At 34.4% G+C, this 21,904-nt stretch overlaps 1 protein-coding gene across 1 annotated transcript in view; it reads left to right on the top strand.

Annotated features, from left to right (window-relative positions):
• SCAPER (S-phase cyclin A associated protein in the ER) overlaps nt 1-21,904 on the top strand; it is a 519,522-nt gene that overhangs the window by 136,863 nt on the left and 360,755 nt on the right. Inside the window, exons 10-15 of the mRNA XM_059372064.1 lie at nt 2,396-2,629; nt 7,556-7,726; nt 12,648-12,723; nt 12,959-13,076; nt 13,349-13,460; nt 16,137-16,277. Of these exons, the coding sequence (XP_059228047.1) occupies nt 2,396-2,629; nt 7,556-7,726; nt 12,648-12,723; nt 12,959-13,076; nt 13,349-13,460; nt 16,137-16,277 (852 nt within the window). The remainder of the gene's footprint in view (nt 1-2,395; nt 2,630-7,555; nt 7,727-12,647; nt 12,724-12,958; nt 13,077-13,348; nt 13,461-16,136; nt 16,278-21,904) is intronic.

Genomic DNA, 21,904 nt, shown 5'->3' with positions numbered 1-21,904 from the left:
TTGCCTTTTAATTTCCCACATTATGGAGCAGAGTCCTAAACACATAGAAAATAATCAGTATTTTTGGGGGGGTATACCTTTAAGAAGCTTTTAATGTTAAACCTGATGAAGTCTCTCTTTTTAAAATTTGGTTTTGTCTTTTTTTTTTTTTTTTAAGATTTATTTATTAGAGTGAGGCTGTGCGAGGCGGGGGAGAGGCAGAAAGAGAAGGAGAGAGAATCTCAGGCAGACTCCCTGCTGAGCACAGAGCCCTACATAGGGCTTGATTTCATGCTGAGATCATGACTGAAGCAAGATCAAGAGTCACTTTAACCCTCTGAGCCATCCAGGTGCCCCAAGAAATCTTTTTTAATCACTTAACATATAGTTCAGCTTTGTTCATCCTCATTTTTATGACCTCTGCTTGGGACTGCATCTTGGTAATAGCATTTTTAATCTCATCCTGAGTAGATTTTAGTTCTTTTATCTCTACAGTAAGAGATTCTCTAGTGTCTTCTATGCTTTTTTCAAGCCCAGCTATTATCTTTATAGTTGTTTTAAATTCAGTTCAGACATCTTACTTACATCCTTATTGACTAAATTCCTGGCGGTGAGTACTGCCTCCTTTTCTTTCTTTTCATGTGAATTTTTCCATCTTGTCATTTTGTCCAGTAAAGAAAGGAGAATGAGGAAAACCAGTAAGAACAAAGACAACAGAAAAAGAAATCACTTAACATTAACACCTAGCATTTTTGCTAACATTTATTTTAGTCATAAAATTTAACAATACAATAATTACATTGGTTTTGTGTAATGAATAAGCTTACACGATTTGGGATTTTAGGAATAATCCTTACATATAGCTTTGAGTAATTAAAGTATTACTAAAATATTTCAATATAAAAAGTTCATTGCTATTGGTATCCAAGCTAATTGATAGAATTTTTCCACTGTTGTTCTAAAAATGGAATTAGCATATTTATGTATTTTTAAACATTACTTTATAGTTTAGCTTTGATTTTGTTGTATAAATGATACTGATTTTTTAATATGCAGGGTTGACTATATTGTAAACATCAGTAATGCTAATGTAAATATTGCCAAGAAGATTATAAACTATGGTGACTAATGTATAGATAATGTTGATAGTAATATAAACAATGTGATACAACTTAAATAATACTTATATTAAAATCAACACTTAGAGACACTCTAAGTTTTGACCAATAGAATTTTTATTAAAGATTTTTATTTTTTTATTTACTTGAGAGAGAGAGAGTGAGAAGGTGAGAGAGGAGAAGGTCAGAGGGAGAAGCAGACTCCCCGTGGAGCTGGGAGTCCGATGCGGGACTCGATCCCGGGACTCCAGGATCATGACCTGAGCCGAAGGCAGTCGTCCAACCAACTGAGCCACCCAGGCGTCCCGACCAATAGAATTTTTAAAGTAGTTTATAAGACTTGACAAAGTTTAATATTTATATAAATAATTAACCAAACTGGAGTTTTATAGCCACTGCCGTATTTATCTAAAGTTTAAGTAGTGATGTTAGTGGATTTTAAATTCATAATTTTAGATTTTAATTCTACCTGGAGCTCATTACTCTGAATATAATTGGAAAACACAGCAGCATTCTTCTATACTCTGTTATAATATGAAAATAAAAACTTGTTTCTTTTTACTAAATTGGAAAGTTAAAAAAAATGGATATGTATTTGGCTTAAGACAGTATTTTATTTGATTTAAATGGTTTAATGTGTTAAGTATTCCTAAAGGCTAATGAGGAGGATATGGAAATCTAGATAGGAATTACATAAGTGGTGAGAATTCATGCTATGATATACTATACTTTTTATGGTATATTTCTCTTTAAATCTGAGAATTGGTATTGTGTACCATTGTGGTTATACATGAAAGATACTTTAAGGTTTGTTAATGTTATTTAAAGAGAGCAAATGTCATGTTTTGAATAAAATGCCCTCAAAGTGTATATTTTGGTGAAAAGTGCCTTCATTTAATATTCGGCAGACAACCTTTGGAAAAACCACATAAATATCTTTAGTTATTTGAATATAAGACAAAGTATCATACTTCCAACTGGAATTTCCTTTGTGAGCTATATAAAATACTCATCAAGAATCATTACTAAAAAAATGTAATTATAATATAGCTTAATTTCATAAAGCATTTCAGACAGTGCCCTATATACATATTAGATGTGCAAATAAAATTTGTGGCTGCTTAATTTTTTTTTCTTTTTTTAAACTTGAAACTTATAAAAAAGACAAATGGGTCATCTGTCGGCTAGTCAACTGCTGCTTTAGTTGATAGGTTTAGTATAATCAGTTTTTCTAGAACGGAGTAGTTTGTGAGAATTTTTTATTATCTCTGAGTCATTCTGCAAATGTGTTTTGTTAGTTCACAGTGAGTCCGTTGGATGATGTCAAGAACTCTGGCAGTAGTACTTTACAAGACAGTTCTGTGAGAACTTCTGAAATACCTGCTGTTCATATTGATACAGAGTGTGTTTCAATTACTCAGCAAGCTGACACACCTCCTTTGCAAGCAAATGATGTATTTTCAGCAGAAAAAGCAGGGATAGAAACTGAAATGGATCCTTCAGATATTTCAAATGTGAGTGCTGCTAACTTGGTAAGAACAACTTATCAGAATTATGAGTAAATATATTAAAAGGGAATAAACCCTAGTAATAATTGTGTTGTGTGTTATTTTACAGTTTATAAAGCATTTTATATATGTTATTTCAGCTTAACATTTTATTCTTATAGCAAGCTTTTAATATAGTTAAGATTCTTCTTGTTCTGTAGAGGAGGAAAATGAGACTGTCCAAGTTAAATAACTATTGCTAAAATCATTCAGTTTGTGATCTGATCAAGTGTTCCTTAGTCTGGCATTAAGAAATGAAACCAGTAACAATAAAGTCTTCCATGCAACATCTAGCACTCTGATGGATGGGAAATGCTGCCTACTGCACTTTAAAAAATTCTCTAGCTTCTATCATTTGCTTGGAGTTGGTCTTTAAGATGAAATTTACTTACCATTTCTGTTGTGGAAATTTTAAAATGTGTTGATTTGGAATTAGAAGTTTATGTATTTGGATGACTACTTATTTATCTTCATGTCTTTCTGTTTCCAACTTTAGAATTAAGATACTTGACCAGAGGATAATCCAGAATGGATCATTCTAATTTAAAACTGACTTTCAAAAGAAGTAGGCACATATAAACAGTTGTTGAGAAAACTTACTCAAATTTTATTTTTTAGATAGCAACTATATACTATCATTTTCTTCAAGACTTAAGGCCTCATCATGCTGAAAGATGCTATCAACATATGGTATTAGACCAAATTATACATTTTTTTGACATAATACCATTAGATGTAGATGAAACTTGAGGGTTAAGAGAAAAATAAGGGTTATAGTAATAAGAAAAACATTTAAAATTTTAAAATAAGGAATAAAGAGCAAATTGTATTTTAACTTGGCTTTTTCAGTGTGACTGTTTTTAAAGGTTGAATATAATTGTGACCATATAAATACTAGACAATGTATGGGCTAGAAGTTGATCACTTTTATATTTTTTATATTCATAGCTAGATACCATATTATTACTTATTTTGGGAGAATCATATTTCAAGAGGAAAAGATCCCATACTTAAATAAGCATTAAAAAAGTATTTAAAAATTCTTCTTTCATCCTTTTTATTTTGATCACATATGTAAATAAGCTTGTGGTAGAATATTAAAAACTCTTGGTTATTTTAAGAATCAGATTTATATATTTTATGTAGTCTGCTTTATATATGACTCTTCATCTATTTTTAGAGTTGTTAGAGGAATTTTAATTAAACTAAGATTTAAAAATATTTGTTTTTGATTTGTCTTGGCAGAGATAAGTCTTTGGCTTGCTCTAGATGTACCTCTTTGTTTAGGTTCTCAGTGGGGGATTATAGAGAATTGCTGCAGTGATGAGAGAACTCTTTTCTTTCTTAATAAGTATCATCATATAGCTGGTTAAAGGTAAAACTCTGCAGTTGTCTCATTTAACAGAAATTTTGGTAAAAAATGACTTAGAACCTTTCTACTTTAAGGTCAACTGTTGCCACTATTGTAAAAATGTGGTAATATAAAACCTAGCTAACAATGGATCTGTGTTTTTAGATTTACTAAAATTTGAAATTTTAATGAAAATTTGAAAATTAAAAAAGTGATATATGTTGGTATTTATTTGAATTTCACAGTGTGAAAATACTAAAAGTTGTATATGAATAATTGAATCATTATTTCATCCATAAGCTGTACTTCTGCATTAAAGTCTTTTCAGATCTTCAGAGACTAAATAGAAATGTACATGTGGGGAAAATAAAATTGGGAGAGCAAATAGGCTCATGTGAGAACTTTCTGCAAAGTTATATATATTCAACTTTAACATTTGGATTTTTAAATTGTTCTTAAGTTGTAAGGTCTTTGTTGCACATTAACAACAGTCAGTTTGTATAATAATCTAGGGTTTATAGAGAAGAAGCTTATAGTGCAAAGAATTAGTCTCTCATCTAAACTCCCTCCCCCTCCCATTTTATTCCCCAGAAGCAATCTTTTGTGTTTTGGTGGGACAGAGTATCAAGAGAGTAGATAGAAGTTGGGGAGGGAGGAGAAAGCATTAATAAAGATACCAGTGCCCTTCTGCACTCTAAACCAATTCAGTTATAAGTTGGGGCTCAAGCATTTGCATATTTTAATACCTCTATTGAAGTATAATTGATTTTCAGTAAACTTCGGGTATCTAAAATATACAAATTATTAAAATTTTGATGTGTTTATACCTATAAAAACATCACTACAACCAAGAAAATGAACATACTGAATGAACAAACTCCGAAAGTTTTCAGATTTCCCTTAGTAATCCCTCCTTTCTGTCCTTCCCAGTATTTCCTTCCCAGGTCATCACTGTTCTGCTGTCATTATATAGTGATTGGTATTTTCAAAACTTTATGTAAATAGAGTAATATAATCTTTTGTTTGGCTTCTTTTACTCAGCATAATTATTTTAAGGTTCATCCATGTGGTTTTGTGTACTAATAGTTCATTCTTTTTACTGCCTTTGGAAGTATTCTACTGTATGCGTATAACACAGTATATTCATCCACACAGAATGTTCATCCATCCATTCACTTGTGGACAGATGCTTGAGTCCAGTTTCTATGTTATGAAAAATGGCACCATGAACGTTTGTCTTTGTTTTGAACATACGCTTTCATTTCTCCTACAAAGATACGTAGAGGTCAGTTTTGTTGAGAGTATTGTTCAGGTCTCTTAGATCCATGCCAGTTTTCAATACATGTTCTATCAGTTGAGAAAGAGATATTAAAATCTCTGAATATAACTGTGAAACTGTTTCTTTTTTTAAATACAACTTTATTGAGGTAAAATGTACATAGCATACAGTTTACCCAGTTAAATTTTACAATTTGATATTTTTCAGCATATTCACAGAGTTGTGCAACAATCACCATGATCAGTTTTAGGGCACTTTCATCACTACAGAAAGAAACCCAATACCCATTAGCAGTCACTCCCTTTCACTCCATCCTTCCAACCCTAGATAACCACAGACGGCTTTCTATCTGTATAGGTTTGTCTGTTCTGAACATTTCATGGAAGTGGAATATAATGTGTGGTCTTTTGTGACTGGCCTCTTTCACTGGGCATGATGTTTTCAAGGTTCATTGATGTTTTAGCCTTCATTCCTTTTTTGTGGCCAAAGAATATTCCATTGTATGGATACACCACATGTTATCCATTCATTACTTGAAGGACATTTGGGCTGTCTCTGTTTTTTTGGCTGTTATAAATTATGCTGCTTTAAATATTTGTATATACGTTTCTGTGTGGATATATGGTTTCATTTTTCTAGGGTAAATATCTTGCAATTGTTGGCTCATATGGAAACTTTATGTTTCACCTTTTTGAGGGATTATCAAACTGTTTTCCAAACTGGTAGCACCTTTTTTATTCCCATTAAGTTTTTTTTTTTTTTTAATTTAATTTTTTTCAGTATTCCAAGATTCATTGTTTATGCACCACACCCAGTGCTCCATGCAATATGTACCCTCCTTAATACCCACTACCAGGCTCACCTATCCCTTCACCCCCCAAACCCCTCAGTTTATTTCTTAGACTCCATAGTCTCTCATGCTTCATCTCCTGCTCCGCATTTGCCCTAGTTCACTTTTCCTTTCCTTCTCCTAATGTCCTCCATGTTATTCCTTATGCTCCACAAGTTAAGTGAAACTGTATGATAATTGACTCTCTTTGCTTGACTTATTTCACTCAGCATAATCTCCTCCAGTCCCGTCCATGTTGATATGAAAGTTGGGTATTCATCCTTTCTGCTGGCTGAGTAATATTCCATTGTATATATGGACCATACCTTCTTTATCCATTTGTCTTTTGAAGGACATCTTGGCTTTTTCCACAGTTTACATTTGCATTAAGTTTATTTATTTTTGTAGTTCAGTCCATTTCTGCTTCATGTATTTTGAATCTCCATTATTAAGTCCATAAATGGTTATGTTTGTTTTGTCTTTTTGATGAATTAAACCTTTTATTGTTACGAAATGACCTTTTTTATCCCTCCTGATATTTTTGCTCTGAAGTCTGGTATTAATACTTCAGTTTTCTTTTGATTAGTGTTAGCATTGTAGCACTTTAACTGGTAATTTGTTTATATTCTGATATTTCAGTTAAGTTTCTTTTGGGCAGCATATGTTTGGATCTTGCTTTTTATCCCATTTGACAATCTCTATTAATTAAGGTGTTTAAACTATTCCACTCTATTGATTATTGATATGGTTCCTTTAAATATACTATCGTATGATTTGTTTTCTCTATGACTCACCTCTTTTTCACCCCCTTTTTCTTCTCTTTCTCTCTTCTTTTGGATTAATTATGTTTGATAATTCCATTTTTATCTCCTTTGTTGGCTTATTAGTCATAACTGTTTATTATTTCATTGTTTGCTTCAGAGTTTCTAGTACACATTTTTAGCTTATCATATGAATTTATTAATTAATGATTTAGTTGCATGTTATTTATACTTTTTTCTAATGTGTATTTTTAAGTTACATATACATGTTCAGAAAGTAACATTACCATTACAGAATAAAATCTTTCCTTGTTCCCTTTATATATTTTTCTTTTGTTTTAAAGATATTTGATCTACAACTGTTTTGAATTTTGGCATTCAAACTAGATTCATACTTTGAAATTAATAATATCTGTCATTTGTATAACTTCACAGTTTCTCATACATAGTGGTCTGATAAAGAAGGTAAGTCACAAATTATTGTACCATTTTGTGGAATACAAAATATGCTTTTGGTGTTAAGAAGCTTCTAAGTCACACAGGTAGCAAGTGGTTGAACCTATACTGAACCCCACATTTTATAATTCCAGATCAATGCTACTTTTTTGTATACTGTTGAATGTGTAGTTAGAACATAAAGAATAACTTTCTACTCAACTGATAATTCTTTTGTTTATTTTTAACTTTACAGTCCATGGCAGAAGTTCTTGCTAAAAAGGAAGAGCTAGCAGATCGTCTAGAAAAGGCCAATGAAGAAGCCATTGCTAGTGCTATTGCTGAAGAGGAACAGTTAACCAGAGAAATTGAAGCAGAAGAAAACAATGATATTAATATTGAAACTGACAACGACAGTGATTTTTCTGTGAGCTTTTATTTTTTTAATTTAATTTATTTATGTTTTTTATTTATTTCTTTTTAGCGTAACAGAAATCGTTGTTTTTGCACCACACCCAGTGCTCCATGCAATATGGGCCCTCCATAATACCCACCACCTGGCTCCCCCAACCTCCCACCCCTGCCCTTTCAAAACCCTCAGATTGTTTTTCAGAGTCCATAGTCTCTCATGGTTCATCTCCCCTTCCAATTTCCCTCAACTCCCTTCTCCTCTCCATCTCCCCATGTCCTCCATGTTATTTGTTATGCTCCACAAATAAGTGAAACCATATGATAATTGACTCTCTCTGCTTGACTTATTTCACTCAGCATCATCTCTGCCAGTCCTGTCCATGTTGCTACAAAAGTTGGGTATTCATCCTTTCTGATGGAGGCATAATACTCCTTGGTGTATATGGACCACATCTTCCTTATCCATTTGTCCATTGAAGGGCATCTTGGTTCTTTCCATAGTTTGGCGACCGTGGCCATTGCTGCTATAAACATTGGGGTACAGATGGCTCTTCTTCTCACTACATCTGTATCTTTGGGGTAAATACCCAGTAGTGCAATTACAGGGTCATAGGGATGCTCTATTTTTAATTTTTTAAGTTTTTTTTTTTTAATAAAATTCCACTGTAGTTAACATACAGTATTATATTAGTGTGAGGTATACAGTATAGTGATTCAGCAATTCTCAACATTACTCATTGCTCATCATGATAAGTGTACTCTTAATCCCCATCACCTGTTTCATCCCCCTTTAGTTTAAATGTGTACCCTCAGTTAAAGGTATTTTTTTTACTAACAAGAACATTTTTTACTTGAAGCATACTGCAGAACACATGTTCTAAAGGATATATATAAAAGATTCCATCCAAGAAAAATTCAATACACATTTTTCTTTAAGTACACACTGAAGAATCCCCTGGCTAAATAATATAAAAAGAGACATAACAAATACTACAAATTTAAGGAGACTGAGATCATACCAAGTATATTTTCTATCCACAGTGGTACAAAACTAAAGACCACAATAAAAGTGGGAAAATCCACAATGTAAATATTAAACAACACACTACTACACAAGTAATGGGCCAAATAAGAAATGAGATAGCAAATCAAAATAAGTCTCAAAAGAAAAGAAGAAGAAAACACTATGTGTCAAACCTACGGGATGTAGCAAAAGCAGACATTAGAGTGAAATTTATGCTTTAAATACTTGTATTAAGAAAAAAAGTTGAAGTAAACAACTTAACATTATACCTCAGGGAAGCAGAAAAAGAAGAAACTTAGCTGAAATTTAGTAGTGGAGGGAAGTAAAGAAGATTCAGAAATAAATAAAATAGAGACGAGAATAAATAATAACATAACATTGAAAGTCATGACCAGTTCCCCTCCACCAAAAGAAACAAAATCGGCAGTGCTTTAACTATATAACTAAGCAAAAAAAAATTTTGAGTCAAAAACCAAAATGAGAAATGAAAGAGAAAATAATACAACAGATGAGATCACAAGAGATTACTATAAACAATTATATACTAACAAATCAGATAACTTAGGAAAAAAAACAAATAGATAATTCCTAAAAACATACAAGTTACTAAGATTGAATAATGAATCTTGAATCCAGAAAGTAGGAAGTCTTCGTACACCAATAACAGGAATGAAAGTTGAATTGGGAACCCGAAATCTCTGAGCAAAGAAAAGCCCAAGACCACATGGTTTCATTGGTGAATTCTACCAAACATTTAAAAAAAAATGACAATCTTTGTCGATATCTTATAAATAATGGAATAGAGGGAACACATTCAGAATCATTCCATGAGGCCAGTACTATCCTGATACTGAAAAAAGATAAAAACGATACAAGAAAAAGGTCTGGTTTGTCTGATATAAGTATTATGTGACAAATGTTTTTCCATCCCCTCACTTTGAATCTGCCAGTGTCTTTAGGTCTAAAATGAGTCTCTTGTAGGCAGCATAGAGATGGCTCTTGTTTTTTTTAACCCATTTTGACACCCTGTTTATTTTGACTGGAGTGTTTGGTCCATTTACATTTAAAATAATTATTGATAGATGCATATTTATTGCATTTTACAGTTGTTTCTAGAGATTTTCTCTGATCCTTTCTTGTCTTTATCACTTTTGATCTCTCCTTTGCCCTGGAAGTGTCCCCTTTAATAATTCTTGCAGGGCGGTTTAGGGGTTATAAACTCATTTAGTTTTCATTTGTCTGAGAAACTCTATCTCTGCTTCTAAATTATAGCCTTGTTGGGTAGAGTATTCTTGGCTGCAGATTTTTTCCATTTAGTACATTGACTGTATCATGCCACTGACTTCTGGCTTGCTAGGTGTCTGTTGAGAAATCTCCAGTTAGCCTTATGGGTTTTCCCTTGTAAGTTAAGGACTTTTTTTGTCTTGCTGCTTTTAAGATTTTTTTTCTTTATCACTTTATTTTGCAAAATGAATTATAGTATTTCTTGGTGTTGGCCTGCTTTTGTTGATTCTGATTGGAGTTCTCTGTGCCTCCTATATTTGTATGTCTGTTTCCTTCCCCAGATTAGGGAACTTTTCTGCCATTATTTCTTGAAATAATTTTCTGTTCTTTTTCCCCTCTCTCTTCTTCTGAGACTCCTACAAAACAGATGTTTTTACATTTAATGGAGTCACCAAGTTCCTAAATCTATTCTTGTGTTGCATAATTCTTTTTTCTCTTTTGTTTGGCTTTGTTATTGTCCATTATTTTATCTTTGAGGTCACTAATTTGTTTCTCTGCTTCTTCTAGCCTGCTGTTCATTGCATCAAGCCTGTTTCCAGTCTCATTTATTAATTCTTCATCTCTTATTGTCTTTTATTTCTGTCAGTCTCACTGGTGTCTTCTATTCTTTTCTTAAGGCCAGTGAATATCCTTATGATTGTTGCTTTAAATTCTCCATCAGGCATGTTACTTACATCTGTTTTGCCATGGCCTTATCTTGTTCTTTCATTTGGGATACATTTCTTTGTCTTGGCACTTAGTCTAAGTCTCTGCCTTCTTCCCTGTGTTAAAAAAAGCCAGTTTTGTCTCCTGAAAGTAATGGCTTTCTGAAGAAGAGGTCATGTAGTGCCTCAGGTCTGGCACTTCATGGAATATCTTTGGTATTTGTGTGCTCTGCTGTTGTGTTTTAGCTGCTTTATGCTTCAGGCCAGTTGTCTGCAGAGGCTCTCCATGCCTACTGGGGACACTGTTTAATCCCTGGGCTGAATGTGGTGAGTTTTAACTAGATGTGCTCTGGTATGTTTGTGAATTGAGACCTGACACCACCTCTCTGAACTGAGGCCTTGCAGAACTCTGTTCAGGGTTTGTCATCTGGGCAGGAGTTTATGCTGATCTTCTGTGGGGAGGGGCCTACCATTCTGGGACTGAGGCAAGCTTGACCAAGAAGTGCAGTTCTGCCAGAATGCAGGGGTGTAGGGCATGATGTAAGCAAATTAGGCAGGCAGCGTTGGTGCTGAACTTCTTCCCTCAGATGGCTCTGTGTTTATGCTGAGGGGTGTGGAAGAGAAATGGCTCTTCCTAGCTCTTTTGTTCCCAGAGAGGCATCTCTGTGAACACTGTGCTGCACCTCAAGGAAATGCTCTTAGAATAGTGAATAATCTCTCACTGTGTGCCCCAGGTGTGCCCCACTGTTTTCACACTGTCTGCCCCTGGTTTTTTTGCCTGTCTTCTCTCCAGGAGCAGGGCTGTGCCCTCTGGGCTCCATCCTAGCCAAGCCTGCTGGCTTTTAAAACTCCAAATCTGTTAAGCCCTGCTGGTTGCAAGAACTCACAAAATTCAGCCCCTCTCATTTTCCAAACCAAAGGCTTTGGGGAAAGTTCTCTTTGTGCATGCCCCTTTGTGCTTGTGTGTCTCTCTCTTGCCCTTCCCTGCGACCAGTGCTCTCTCCCATTTGCAGTATCAGCAATCTGATCCATTTCTCCCCTAAATCATGTCTCTGTACTTCCAATCTTCTTCATTGTGACCTCTTCTCTCCCTTTAGTGTTAGTTTGTCCTGTCAGTCTTCAGGATGGTATCTAGGAGATGATTTGATAGTTACCTTGTTGTGTTCCCGGGACAAGATGAGCCTGGGGTCCTCCTACTTCACCGCCACGTTGGGTTCTTTCTGTGGCCTTTTAGAATTTTTAACATAATTGTTCAAAAAATTACATTTAGAAATAAAATTCATAGGGCCAGAGGGACTTTCACTTGTTTCAAAAACAATAGGAAATCCTTCTTTAGCACTTTTACCATTATAAAGTGTTTTTATACATAATTTCATTGATAAGCTGGAAGTTGTTATACATAATTTCATTAATAAGCTGGTAAAAAGTTTTACCAAGCGATAAATTGAATCTTCAAAAAAGTAAGAACATTAATCAGATTTTAATTGCAGAGATTGACATAGAATCTAAGGTATTTTAGTTTTTTCTTTTCCACTAATAAAAAGCAAATGATAATGCCTTGCTGTCACTAAGCCCTCAGGATATATATGTTGCTAAGAGGGACTTTTTACAGAATGGACGTAACCATAAATGTTTCAAATGTTTTTCTATTAAATTTTAATACCCAGAGAATAATCTTGAGCTCTTCTCATGTGTATTATGAATATGGCAGAGTTATGTGGTAATAATATGAGGCCAATATGTTTCTTTTAAATTTACTTGATTTGTTTCTGCTGTTAAAGAAAAGTAGGTTTATCTTCCTCTTAAAACGTATAGACTATAATATTTTAACTTGGTGATTAGTATATCTAAAAGAGGTATATAACGTTTTTCTGGTTTTGAACTGTTTGTTAAATGTATTAGGAAAATTACATTTGCAGTTCATTTTTTTAAGGTTATAATTATGTTCAAGTATTTCTTTTTCACTTTTCCTTATTACATTTTAGGCCAGCATGGGCAGTGGGAGTGTATCTTTCTGTGGTTTGTCAATGGACTGGAATGATGTCCTTGCAGATTATGAAGGTATTCTGTGTGTGTGTGTGTGTGTGTGTGTGTGCGTGCGCGTGCGTGCATGCATGCACACTGTGTGTGTAGCTAGAGGGATTTAAAGTAGATTATTTTACTAAATGGGAGTTTATGTATAAAATAAATAATTTGGAGTGGGAATGCTGATGCCTTTTAAAATTCTGTTCTCAAATGTTGGTTTTACAGAACTGTGTGGTTAAACAGTTACAGTGGTTTTCTTTTCTTTGGGCAGCTCGTGAAACTTGGCGCCAAAATACATCATGGGGGGATATTGTAGAGGAGGAACCTGCTAGACCTCCAGGCCATGGAATTCACATGCATGAAAAACTTTCCTCACCATCTCGTAAAAGGTTGGGCTTTGAAAATTAATTTGAAATGTTTCACAGAAGGGAAAATAGCTACTCTTGATTATTAAATAGAGTTGCTAAACAACATTATAAGGCATATTACTCAGGATAGTTACAGATTCATTGAAAAGTGACAATGTTTTCCTGAAACGTTAGACCAGAAATATGTTTGTATACTTTTTATATTTACTTTAGGAATGTTGAAGACTAAAGGAAATATTTTGGCTTTATCATGTAAACATTTGTGTCTTCTTTCCATTTGTTTGTGTTAATAGAACAATTGCAGAATCTAAGAAGAAACATGAAGAAAAACAAATGAAAGCACAGCAGCTAAGGGAAAAGTTACGTGAAGAGAAAACATTAAAGCTGCAGAAATTATTAGAAAGGGTGAGTTTTTAATATTTAGAAAATTCTGATAGCCTTAAATTGATGGGCTGATTTTTAACTTGACTATTTTTTGTCTAAGAGAAGCTAGCAGAACTATAAAAATAATTAAATTTTCTAGGAAACAAAAGCGTTTCTACTTTTTGAATTACAGAAGGTTGCCTACAAAAAGAAAAAAGTTGACATTTCTAAACCCGCTAATAATTTTGATGTTTGCAGAATTGGCATAAGTTATTAAGCTGTGCTTTGTCTTTTGCCATTTTTATGGGGGTGTTTCTTTGGGGAGTCTTGTAGACAGTGTACGATGGTTGGTAGGATAGTCTTGAGCCTCAGATCATCAGGTTTGAATAAGTGGAGTACTGACTGAATTTATAGAAAAGATTCTCAGCTGATCAGTGTGATAGAGTGGGAAGAACATGGGGTCTGGAGATAGCCAACCAGGGATCAAATTCCGGTTTTTCCACATGATAAAATATTGCCCTGGGCAAGTTATTTGTCAATATTGCATATCAGTTTTTTTATTTGTAAAATGACAATTATAATTATTAACTTGACATGATTAACTGTGGCAATTATGTATAATAGTAGCATAGTGTTAGGATGACGGTTGCTCATTGTATGATCATTCTTATTATTACTTCAACATGCCAGATATAGGCAAGTACTATATTATTTACGTGTGCTGTATAGTAATGACCTTAAAACTGAGCCACTTTAAACAACAGATGTTTATTAGCTCACAGTATATGTGGGCAAGGAACCTGGGAGTGTCTGGCCTAATGATTTTTATTTGGAGTCTCTTGTGAGTTTGCAGTCATGCTATTTGCTGGGGTCAGTCATTTGGAACTGAAGGATCCACTTTTGGACCCACTCATGTGGTTATAGGCAGACTTAAGGTGCTGCTTACCAGTTGACCATGGTCTTCAGTTATTTGTCATGTGTGCCTTTCCACAGCCCAAGTGTCCTTGACATGGTCACTGGCTTCCCTACAGAAAACAGTCCAGGAGAAAGGGAGGAAAGGCGAAGGGGTTGGGGATGGAGATGAGGATGGAGAGAGGGAAAGAACAAATGAGCTCCAAAATTGAAGCCGCATTGCCTTTTATAACCTGATTGTGGATGTGATATGCTGTCACTTTTGCTGTATTCTATTGGTCAGAATCCTGATACAGTGTGGGTGGGAATTACAGAAGGATCTGAATACCAGGTGACTGGGATTGCTGGGAGCCGTCTTGGAGTCTGCGTACTTTAAGTACCTATCACAACATGACAAAAGATATGTGACTGTTATAGTATAGGTGAGCTCCTTTGTTATCTTCTAGTACTAGAAAGGAGTACTAATATACAAAGATGAAAAATATTTGCTTTGGGGCACCTGGCTGGCTCAGTTGGTGGAGCATGTGAAAGTCTCTTGATCTCAGGGTTGTTAGTTCGAGCCCCGTGTTGGGTATAGAGATTATTTAAAAATAAAATCTCAAAAAAATATTATTTGCATTACTTACAATGTATATTTTAAATTTTGGAGAGATAATTGTATCAAATAATCAAATATTTTTAAAAATGAGGTGTAGTATAAGATTCTAAGTTTTGTACAATAGAAAAGTTGACTAGAAAAAGAAGGAAATCTGCAACTTTTATCTTTACCTGAATCTCAAGAATTTGTCATTATTTTTATTTTAATCATTTAGAATGAGTAAATCAAAATGAAAAAAGACTCCATGTTATGGGGTTCTGTAAGAGTTAATATATTATTTAATTTTTAGTTTTAGAGAAATGTTGTAACATAACTACAACTTCCCTCTTACTGTGTCTTTTTAAGTTTTATTTTATTTATTTATTTGGGAGAGGGCAGGTGAGCATGAGTGGGGTGGAGAGGGACAGAAGGAAAGGGAGAGGGATAGGCAGACTCCCCGCTAAGCAGGGAGCCCAGTGTGGGGCTCAATCCCAGGGCCCTGAGATCATGACCTGAGCTGAAGGCAAATGCATAACTAACTGGACCACCCGGGCACTTCTTACTGTGTCTTTAAGACACATAAAGTTATATAGTTTATTTTCTTATGTAATATAATCTGCCAGTATTCATGCAAACAGAATAATAAGTTCTTGAAATTGTACAAGATGTTAGAGGTTCTTTGGTTTAATTTTCCATTTATGTAAGTTTCTCTTTGATTTTAATGATAAATCTACTTTCTGTTTGTATAATAGGTTATAGTTTCAGCACTGTTTTCACATGTGATCTCATCACCAGACTTCTTTGTAGCTCACAGAGTTGGACAGTTACTGAATTCCATTTTATAGGTGTGAAAAATGAGTCTAGGAGAGGTAAAGTACTGTTTCCAGTGGCATATGACTGATAATTGGCTGACCAAAGAGCTTTAAAGATCTGTCTTCTGGCTCCTAATCCAGAGCTGTTTCCACATCATACTTTTTTAGGTGGTTAAGCACATAATTATATAGCTGAAATTCAACTGAAATGTTAGTTTTATTCCCACTCATGTTGAACCAACTTTTGCTTTTGCTAGCAAGGGACCAAGGTAGTTGTGAACTCAAGCAGTCTGGCTTCTTAGTCTGGGTTCTAAATCACAAGTCATGCTCCTTTAGGGCTTTCTAGGTTCTAGACTTTGTAATTCCTAAGCTGTTTATCTGTTAAATTACTATGTGTGATTATCTCACTCTGTATAGGAGAAGGATGTCCGGAAGTGGAAGGAAGAATTATTAGATCAACGACGCAGGATGATGGAAGAGAAATTACTTCATGCTGAATTTAAACGAGAGGTGCAATTACAAGCAATTGTTAAAAAAGCACAAGAGGAAGAAGCTAAGGTATATCTTAGGTACTTTGAACACTGAATTAGTTCCCTAAGTTCTCTTTTCAATTGTTAATATAAGAGGCTGATATTTGTGAAGTAATTATTCTGTGCCAGAATGATAGGCTCGCTTAAAACATATTAGGTGCAAAATCATATACTTAACAATAATCCTTTAAGATGTATATTAATGTTTTGCAGCTTTTTTGAGGTGCAATTGACAGACAACAAATAGCACGTATGTAAAGCATCAGTTTGATGAGTTTTGACATGTATGATTTCCTGAAACCTCAGCACAATGGAGATAAGAAGCAGTTTCCGGGCCCTCAGAAGTTTGCTCACGCTTCTTTGTATTCATTCCTTCCTCCAACTCTGTTACTGTGCAGTTGCTGATTTGCTTTTTGTCACTAAGGACGTTAGCATTCACTAGAATTTCATATGAATGGAACCATACAGTATATATTCTTTTCCTCTGGCATCTTTCACACAACATAGTTACTTTGGACGTCATCCATACTATTGTGTGTATCACTTCCTTTTCATTGCTGAGAAGTATACCATTGTGTAGAAATACCATGATTTGTTAAGCCGGTCACCTGTTGATAGCTATTTGTTTACTTTCTTGTTTTTTGGCCATTATAGATCTAGCTGCTGTGAACTGTCATGTACAAGTCTTTGTGCAGATGTGTGCTTTTATTTTCTTGGGTAAATATCTAAGAATGAAATAGCAGAGCCTTATAATAGGTTCATGTATTTTTTTAATTTTTTATTTTTTATAAACATATAATATATTTTTATCCCCAGGGGTACAGGTCTGTGAATTGCCAGGTTTACACACTTCACAGCACTCACCATAGCACATAATAGGTTCATATTTAACTTAGATGGTTTTCCAAAGTGGTTATTATATAGGTTTCCCCCCACTATCTGAAATTAGAGTGTTCCAATGAAACTTTTTATAATCTAAAATGGCATAAAGATGCAATTACCATTAATTTATATGGAAAAATAATATCTTTTAGGCTTTTCTGATACGTTAGGACACATCTTGCTAATGGATGCACAAAATAAATTGAGACAAAGCACAGATATTCACAAACACAATTCAAAACTGTGGTGGCCTGATGCTGAGATGCTGAGTGTAGTTTCCAGGGAAGGAGCTGGGCAGCGCCGCTCATACTGTTCGGGGTGTGCTGACTCTATAATGGCTCACTGTAAAAACAGACACTGAACATGATTTTTGTTTTTTTGCTTTTTTTCATAAAGCAGACATCCTCTTTGAATTTCTTTTGGTTAGCAAAAACAAGTGCTAGTGTAGGTCTCTCATAAAAGCAAAGTGGTATAATGAGAACTTTCAAAAAGCAGGGGATAGTTGTGGTATTAGATATTCTTACCAGCAGTGGATGAGAGTTCTAATTAAGCACATTCTAACCAACATTTGACATGGTTACACATTGTAATTTTAGCCACTCCACTTTATTATGTGTCTATGATATCTCATTTGGTTTTAATTTTCATTTTTGAACATCTTTTCAGTGCTTATTTCATATCTTTATCTCTTATTTGGTGAAATATGTGTTCAAACATCTTATTTATTAAAGTTAGATTGTTTTATTATTACATTTTTTAGCTTTATTGAGATATAATTGACAAATAGTAAGGCATATAAAGTATACAGCATGATGATTTGTTATACATATACATTATGAAAGCATTCCCCTCATCAGGTTAAATAAGACATCCATCACCTCATATATTTATCTCTGTGTGTGTGTGTGTGTGTGTGTGAGAGAGAGAGAGAGAGAGAGAGAGAGAGAGAATGTTTAAATTCTATTCTCTTAGCATATTTCATTTATACACTACAGTGTTATCAACTGTAGTCACTGTGTTGCCCATTAGATCCTCAGAAGTTATTCATCTTAAACCTGAAAGTTTAAGCACTTTTACCATCCTCTCCCTATTTCTTTTCCCATTCTCAGCCCCTGGCAACCACTTTTCTACTTTGTTTTTATGAGTTCAACTTTTTTTAGATTCCAAATATAAGTGATACCATGCAGCATTTGTCTTTCTTTGTCTGGCTCATTTAATTTAGCATCTTGCCCTCCAGTTTCATCCATGTTGTCATAAATGAAAAGATTTCTTAAAGGACTTCCATGTATTTTAGATACTAAGACCTATGTTTTGTAAATAATTTCTTATGTCTTTGGATTGCCTTTTCCTTTTCTTCTCTCTCTCTCTCTCTTTTTTAAAGATTTATTTATTTGTTAGAGAGACAGAGAGAGGGAGAGCATGAGCAGGGGGAGTGGCAGGCAAAGGCAGAGGGAGAAGCAGACTGAGCAATGAACCTGATGAGGGACTTGATCCCAGGGCTCTGGGATCATAACCTTAGCAGAAGGCAGATGCTTAACTGACTGAGCCATCCAGGCATCCTGCCTTTTCCTTTTCTTTAAAGTGTGTTTTGAAGTTTTAAAAATTGCCAAAGTCCAATGTATTAACTTTTTTCCTTCTATACTTTGTGTTTTTTTGTGTCCTATATAAAAAATCTCTGGGGCACCTGGGTGGCTCAGTGGGTTAAAGCCTCTGCTTGGGCTCAGGTCATGATCTCAGGGTCCTCAGATCGAGCCCCGAGTCAGGCTCTCTGCTCAGCGGGTAGCTTGCTTCCCTTCCTCTCTTCTGCCTGCCTCTCTGCCTACTTGTGATCTCTGTCAAATGAGTAAATAAAATCTTTAAAAAATATAAATAAATAAGAGATCCTTACCTAAATTTATAGTCACTAAGATTTTCTCTTAATTTTTTTGTAGGAGTTTTACATTTTACAATGACGTCTATGTTCCCGTTTGAGTTAAATTCTGTATATGGTGTGAGGTAGGGTTGAGATTGATTTTTTACGTAGGGATATCCAATATTCAAGTACCAATTGTTGAAAAGATTATCTTTTTTATATTGAATTGCTGTAGTATTGTTGTTGAAAAGCTATTTGCCATACATATGTCTGGGTCTGTTTCTAACTGTCTATTCTGTTTCATTTGTCTCTGTGCCTATTTTTATGCCAATACCACTTTATCTTGATTACCATTATAGTATTGTATCCCTTTGATGTATATGTCAATTTAGTGCTTTGAAGTTTTCAGTGTGAAAGTCACCTTATTTAAATTTATTCCTAAATATGTATTCTTGTAGACATGCTTATAAATTGGAATTGTTTTTTTAATTTCATTTTCAGACCATTTATTATTAGTGCATGAAAATACAGTTGAATTTTATATGTTAGTCTTGTCTCTTGCAACCTTGCTTAAACTGACTCTTTACTTCTAATAGCTTTTTAGTGGATTCTTTAGGACTTTCTATATACAAGATCATGTTATCTGCAAATAGATATAGGTTTATTTCTTTTCCACCTGGTTGTCTTTGATTAGTTTTTCTTCCTTTTTGCTTTAGGTAGGACCTGAAATTCAGTGTTGAATAGAAGTGATAAACGTGGACAGGATATCTTTGTCTTTTCCCCAGTCTTTATGGGAGGTATTTAGTCTTTCATCATAAAGTATGATGTTAGGTGTGTGTTTTTATAGATGCCTTTCATCAGTTTGAGGAAGTTCCTTTTTATTCCTATTTTGTAGTGTGTTTTTATCACAAAGGGATGTTGGATTTTGTCAAATTGCTTTTCTGCATCTGTTGCAAAATAGTGAGCTTTTGTTTTTTGTTCTCTTGATATTCGCTATAATACACCAATTGAATTTATGTTTTATATATTTACCTAATTTTTTAGTTATTTAAGGTGAGAGGGTATATCTGGACCCTGTCACTCAGGGCCGGAAGTGGAAGATTTGAACTATGTATTATTATTATTATCTTTATTTTCTAGAGGGGCAATCTGAAGGTAGATTGTTGATGGTCACACAGCCAGAATTAAAATCCAGGTCTTTGTGGTTCCAAAGCCTCTGCTTTTACAACTGTGGTTTTGGTTTAGTATTCTCATTTTTTGGTCTTCTTTTCATATGATTTAAATGAATTTTGATTTGTCAAATTGCTTAATATGTTTACTTTATAAAATTATAGTTTTATTAAGCCATAGTGGCTTCATAAGCATATTAACCCAAACTACAGTTTAAAAACTCTCCATCAAGGTGAATGGTCAAGCTGCTGGCTGTCTTTACCTGAGAATATGAGCTGTCTTTTGTAATTTTAAAAATTCTTAATACTCAAGGTAAACTGAATCAAGAGTCTGTACTAAAATTATGGAAATATGAAACAGGGCTTTAAAACTATGCTACCAATTTCTACCCTATCCATTCTCTTAATTTTTATTTTATAGTTTTAAAACTATGCTACCAATTTCTACCCTGTCCATTCTCTTAATTTTTACATTCCAAAACTCCATTTTGGAATGTAGTATGTCAGGGCACCTGCATATCTCAGTCAGTTAAGCTTCTGCCTTTGGCTCAGATCATGATCCCAGGGTCCTGGGATCAAGCCCTGCATCAGGCTCCCTGCTAAGTGGGAAGTCTGATTGCCCCTCTCCTTCTGCCCTCCCCCCACATGTGTTCTCTCTCTCTCTCTCTCTCACTTGCTCTCTTTCATGTTCACTCTTTCTTTCAAGTAAATAAATAAAATCTTTTAAAAAAGTATTATGATTGAATTGCTCTTAGGGTAATTGCATAAATATCTAAAAAAGTTTTCATGAAATTTATCACATAATTTTATACCCAGACATACTAATTTATGAGACAGAATCTCTTCTTGCCTTTGGTTTTGTCACATGCCAGTGTTTTCCAAGGTTGCCTGATCATAACAGTCATCTGATTTCTAAGGTCTGTCCTTCCAGGGTCCTTCAGTAAGCTGGAGTGGGGCCTGGAGAACGTTATTTTTTATAGGTCCTCCAGGTGATTCTTAGAATCAGGAACTTTGGCTCAACATTCATCAAAGAATTGTTCCTTCTTCAAAAGTAATTTTTTGTCATATTGAAGACTGAAGTCTCTAGAGTTGGATAGAATTGAATTCAGGTCCTGACTTTACCAATTAGTAGCTGAACGACCTTAGGTTATTTTACTTTTTACCCTATTTGTTAATTTTCAAATTAGGAATGACCTTACCTACATCTCAAAAATTTTGAGGAAAGGATTAAATTAGTATATGCTTGTTTCAAAGCAGTCAGTGCCATCTCTGGTGTACTGTAAATACTTGATAAAATGTTAGAATTGTAGAACACCATATCCCATTTGTGTTCTACTTCTTAATTTTTCCTCAATGCATTTTTGTTGTATTATTACTAATCCAAGAGTGCTAATAATTCAGTCATTTTTTTACTGGCTTTAAAAAATATACTTAAGTTCTACTAAAAATTTAATTCCCTTGAGACGTATATACCAAAGACATTCATTTCTGTCCTGTTATTATTTTATTTATAAAATTTTTTATTTTTTATAAACATATATTTTTATCCCCAGGGGTACAGGTCTGTGAATCACCAGGTTTACACGCTTCACAGCACTCACCAAAGCACATACCCTCCCCAATGTCCATAATCCCACCCCCTTCTCCCAAACCCCCACCCCCCAGCAACCCTCAGTTTGTTTTGTGAGATTAAGAGTCACTTATGGTTTGTCTCCCTGATATGAGGAAGTGGTGATGCAACATGGGGGCTTA

The sequence above is a fragment of the Mustela nigripes genome, chromosome 13 (assembly GCF_022355385.1).
Source record: "Mustela nigripes isolate SB6536 chromosome 13, MUSNIG.SB6536, whole genome shotgun sequence".
In the NCBI taxonomy this organism is placed as follows: Eukaryota; Metazoa; Chordata; class Mammalia; order Carnivora; family Mustelidae; genus Mustela; species Mustela nigripes.
Note: the sequence above shows the minus strand (reverse complement) of the source record. Positions and strands in the feature narration are given on the sequence as shown.